The sequence below is a fragment of the Cyprinus carpio genome, chromosome A13, assembly GCF_018340385.1.
Source record: "Cyprinus carpio isolate SPL01 chromosome A13, ASM1834038v1, whole genome shotgun sequence".
NCBI lineage: Eukaryota > Metazoa > Chordata > Actinopteri > Cypriniformes > Cyprinidae > Cyprinus > Cyprinus carpio.
This window is the reverse complement of record NC_056584.1, coordinates 4403985-4409779: the sequence shown is the minus strand read 5'-3', so window position 1 is coordinate 4409779 and position 5795 is coordinate 4403985. Positions and strand designations below refer to the sequence as shown.

General features: G+C 34.5%; 1 protein-coding gene across 1 annotated transcript in view; it reads right to left on the bottom strand.

The window, feature by feature from the left end:
- Positions 1–2169: 2169 nt before the first annotated feature.
- The window catches only part of LOC109062300 (CUB and sushi domain-containing protein 1-like), a 602118-nt gene continuing 598492 nt past the window's right edge, over positions 2170–5795 (bottom strand). The window contains 1 exon segment of the mRNA XM_042768416.1: positions 2170–4414. Coding sequence (XP_042624350.1) covers positions 4255–4414 — 160 coding nt within the window. The 3' untranslated portion in view covers positions 2170–4254.

The following is a 5795-nucleotide window of genomic DNA, read 5'->3' as shown; positions in this document are numbered from 1 at the left end:
TGTATTTGCTTGCAGCAGCAGCAGCAATAATCTACAAATTAAGCAATAACCACCAGCAGCAACGTAGCATATCTATTCCACCAAGACCAAATTCGATTCGGAATGGCTGGAAGGTATGCATTAAAACGGTTTAATGCACAGGTGGTTCCGAGTCAGTTATATCACCTTCTGTATTGATGTGCAGCTTTAATTGATGCACACAAACACACACATCACTTGCACACAAACACAGACAGACAGAAAGAGAGAGAGAGAGAGAGAGAGAGTGAGGGAGTGAGAGAGAGAGTGTGTGTGTGTGTGTGTGTGTGTGTGTGTGTGTGTGTGTGTGTGTGTGTGTGTGTGAGAGAGAGAGAGAGAGAGAGAGACGTAACTGACATATTTGGTATCTGCGAGCTGCAAAATTTAATCTCCTAAATATTAATTTACACTAAATTTAGACAACTTAATGTTATAAGATAGGCTTTTCCTCCTGTATCACTGACTCAAATTTCATACGCAAATCACCTTGCTAGAAGACAAAGGATCTTAAACATTCCCTCCAAAAGTACAATTCCTCATTGGCTCCTAAGAACACAGAAGAGAGTTTTCTTTAGAATAAGATTCTTCTTCTTGAAGAATTAGAAGTTAGTAAAGATGATACTAAGCTAGAAATCTTCAAAGGACTTTTAACTTTGTGCCAGACTACAAACTTATCTTTCCATTCATCAGTGACCTTCTGCATCAAACCTGGTTCTCTCTCATGAACAAAACTTCAGCAAAGATCAACTAGAGCCTCAACAAATTACATCAGGACTCTCTTTCATACAGGCAAGACATGCACGTATTAAACTTAGTCCTCTTAACTGATACATTAAGTATCACCTAACCCTCTTCACAAAGGTATCAGAACTAAGAAACTGATCCTTTCCTTCAGGCTTTAGATCTGCTGAATATCAAATACTTCCATAACTTTATGCTTTTATCAATCACTCTCCTTCAGCTTTAACCATCTTCCTCTACCAGAATGAGTGTGCGTTAATGTTAGACTAGTTTAAGTGTTTAGTGTAATTAATAATGTCTTGTTTGTATCACACCTGACGTTGTTCGTTTGTTTGCTCATAACTGAAAACCTAATCATGCTGATCACAGCTACATGCTGTTAAAGTGTGTTGGGTAAGTATTGGGATATTATGATCTACAGTATATGGCCAAGAGAGTAATATTCTTCTATAGTCTGCAGACATTCCCACTAAACATTCTTTGGACAAATTGGTAGGACGTCAGTCCTGATTGTCAGGAACCCCCCTAAACCAGTTACTTTATTCAAATACTGATCATAATTTATTAAAAGATATAACCATTTTGAGCCAATTTGTTTCAAAAATAATAATAATAATAAAAAAAAGAAATCCAAAAGTAAAACACCCAGACATGTTACATAGTGAGATTTTGGGGAGATGAATCTACTTAAAAATATTGAAAATAAAAAAGTCCAAAAAATTACAACGATCTCAAAAAAAGTTTCATTTATTTATGCAAAAAATATAGCTTTCTACTATTGTTAATATTATGATTTTGGGGGTGAAATGTGATCAAAGCCTATTTTACCATTTGATATTCCAAAAAGATGTGTGGTTACCATAGCTGCTATCCGCATATACAGTGAGAATGTAGCTCTCAATGGTCAGATAAATTAAAAAATTATTAGTAGTATCTAATGTCTATTGGGAAATGTTAATAGATCAATTTATCAACAAACACAAATTCTTTTCCAAGTAGGGGTGTAAAAATGCTTTGCTTTGCAATTCACAGTGCTGGTCACTACTCAGTAATATACTGTATTTTATTTTTTGTTTATATAACAAAATAAGCATTTTCTCTGTAGGTTTCTATGGTTGTATTCTATATCAGGGTGAATTCAGGGACATTTCAATGGCAAAAATTGTTTCAATTTACCTGAATTCACCCCAATCAAAATTTCAATTTCAAATTTCAATTCATACAAAATTAATATTTTGTACTGAAAATTCTGATTTCATGATGCATTACTTTTAGTAAAGAATCGTAACAGAATTGAATTGTCAAGCCAACTATTTACATCCCCTACCTACAAGTATACTATGATAGTGAATTCCAGTCAGATACAGTGTATGTCAAGAAATTAACTTGTGACTGAAGAAAAACAGAAAGTGTACTTTAAGAAAAAGTTTAATATTTATCTCAAATAATACTTTTCAAAATATTTGTCATTTAACAATCTGCAGTACAGTTCTCTAGGGTTCATGATTTTGCTCACGTCAAAGAACACATACGAGCTGAATATTTCATAAAAGCTCGTATATATTGACATTTGTTGGAAAATTTTAAACCATAGATATATACTTATGGGTAGATAAACAATTAATTTACATTTTTATACAGTAAAAACATTTATTTTAACAATTTGACCTACATTAATCAAAAAAGTACAGCATATTTAATAATTTTACAAATTTTGCATAAAAAATATATTTCTGTACAAAAACATCTTTTGCACCTACTTCAAGTCAGCAGCACATGATTGAATGACAATGGCGAGTAGCAAGATTGTTGGTTTGAATGCAGTTTTACAGCTTGACAGTGGCGAAACTATTTTACAGTCGTAAGGAAACAAAACTGTACAAAATGCAACCGAACAAAGAAACATTATTGCAGCAAGCCTGAGAAAAGGCAAGACGTGGATCATCAGCAGTGTGAGAAAATCAACACCCCTCTTAAGCCAACCTGGCAAATCCAGTGTACACGGAAATGGTTCGATCTGAGAGCTTGACTCAACGGAAAACAAAATGGGGTTTTGATTGAAAATACAATCAATGTGAAAATGATATGATATCCGACAGCGAGCCTACAACTATGTCATTGTGCACATTTTATGCTCAAAGCTGTCGGTGCGTAGCACGCAAGTGCATATGGTAACACAGCATTGAGAAAACATCAGGCATCATGTTGTTCACATGGAAAAATGGGAGCACTTACAGTTTTAGCACATGCACTAGAATCAGCGTGGTCATGACATTTAAATCACAGTGAATATGCACCCCAGCAGCCCTACCATCTTCATCTAGGTTAATATACTAATGATATGGGTCATTGGGAACCGGTGTGGCCCGGTCATGCTTCTGAATCTAATAAGGCAGTGTTTCTTCAAGAGTAACTTTGATCTTAACCCCACTAATTTTGTATTTCTAATGGGCATGAGAGATGCACACTGGTTCAGAAAAAAATAAATAAAAATGAATCAACTTGTGGGCTCTGGTAAATCTTGTATAGGCATCCACACAGAGCTGATAAACGAACTCAAAATCTGCGCCATCAAAATACAGTCATGTTCTGCACTAGAGGTATATTTGATACGTAATGAAAGCAAATTGGTGATACGGCAAATTGGTGAATAAAGCTATTATGATTTCCAACGTAAAAATGAAATGTAATTTGTCAGCATATGCTAGTCCAAGCAAGTGATTGGACACACCACGAAGGTACAACAGTACAACATGTGTGCAATGTGAAGTATGATGAATGCATTAAAAAGCAACCAAAAATGATTCAATTGTGTCCTTATCACCTTGTAAACATAAACAGAACTTCATTTAAAAAATAAATTCAGTCTCTCTTGACAGCCGTAGCATGACATCATGCTCTCTATGGATATGGGTTTATGTTAATATACATATGGTCAATAAAACCCTGTATATTATTTTTTGTTTCTTCCAATACATTGATTTCATATCCATTTCATTCTAGTGCAAAATTTGTGCGATAAAGTTTATTCTTTTTTTTTTTCAACACAGCGGTTGAGTTCCGTCCTCCATCTGGAGGCGAGCATCTCTCCTTTGAGCTTCTTGTAGCATTTTGTCACTTTCTTGGTGGAGATCTATTAAGTGTGCTAAGCCACAGTAGTCCAGTTGCTTTCTCGTTTTGTGGTTTGTCTTCACTGAAGAAAATACATTGTGTCAACAACTTTGTGGCATTCAAAAACACGTCAGTAGCTTTCCCAGGAAGTCTTTCAAGGGAGGAATTAAAAAAAAAGATTAAAAAAAAAAAAAACCTTCATCCTTTAAGTGCCATGTACGGTACAGATCCCAGAAAAAATGTTGACCTCAGTTCTGGCCGAACATGCGTCAAGTGAGCTTCGTTTTTTGAAAAGTATTTATTTTTTTCTATCTAAAAAAACAGTCATTGGTTTTGTTTTGTCCATTGTAAGCTTGTGATAAAAGTAAGAGCTGATAATGAAGGCTATACTACTGTGCAGACTGTATTGAGTGTGGTATCAAACCTCACAGCCTTTGCCTCTGTTGGTTTCATGTTTGTATCATACATGGGATTCTCAAATGAAGCTTGTCCATTAGTGTTCTCGTGACCTGCATATCCGTTGTACTGAACTTTTGGTCTTGTTCTGGAAAGGTGGAAAAACAAAGACAGCAAATGGTAAAGAGGAATAGGAACTACTTTCAAAGCCATGTTTACATTTATTACAACACATTCCAGTGTAATTTTCAATTATGGAAGAACAACATAAACATTAGACATGTTAGATAAAACCTAAAACAAAAGAACAAGATGTCCTCTTTTAACAATGGGAAGTAACAAATGTGTTAACCGGGTTAAATTACAAATTTAGGACAAGAAAAAAATTCATATACAACCAACTGCATATTTTTCATTCCAAAACATAGAAGCAGTTCATCACAAAATAAACATTTAGGCATTAACTCACCCTTGTGTCATTTTCACCCTATACGTTCTTCCATAAAATGCTAAATGTTGTAATATTATGTAGAATGTCTGAGCAGCTGTTATCCACAGCACTGTGAGAGCATTATAAAAGTAGTCCATATGGCTTGTGTCCTTTGTAGAAATATCTTTACTACACTGTATCTCACAATGCGTTATGGTTGACTTGACCTTCTACTTCTAGGGACATTTTTACGCAACACCGTATGCAAAATAATAACTGCAATATAATGTTTATTTCCAAGAGGATGAGAGGATGCCACTTGCTTGAATTGCAAATGTAATGTGATAAGGTCTTGGCAAAGAGGTCAGGAGATAATGTGGCATACTACTGCTTAAAACATTTATGGTGAAATAATGCCTATGGAATACTAGCATACTCTGTATACTGAATTGTTGCCTTCTTTTTCCCCAAATAGTACACATTTCAGCAGTATGCTACATTGTCAAGCATTGTTGTGTTTGTCACATGCACAAATTATTTTACAAATTTATTTCAATTTTGAGTAAAACTCTTGGCTGATCTCATCAAATTATGAGTCAAGAAAAATATGCTGTAATTATTTTCAATTCATTTAGCATACTGAAATGTGAGATCAAATTGAGTGCATTTTGTTTTACCATTCCAAGTGCATTATGCTCTGTTGTATAATGCATTTTTGCGAATGTAGCTGATAATCTAGGTATTCTACTATATGTATGTGTATAGTAGTATGCTATTCTGATCATGGCAGTTTTATTTCCTCTCCTTATTCAACTGGAAACTTTGCTGCTTCTTACCACCAATAATTAAAAAAAATATATATATATTTTTGAAAGGTCACTGATTTTTTGATGATCTAAATTTTGAAATACTTCCCAGGCTTGCTCAGATGGCAGTGGATGATTTATGATCTTGCTCAAATTGCACAGTCTTAATCTAAATAAATGACCTATATCCCATACCCAATTCATATTTCCACTGACTAACAGACACTGGCGCATCACTACATCAGATACAATTCTCATGATATTCCAGTGGCAATTGTACACAAACAAAAATA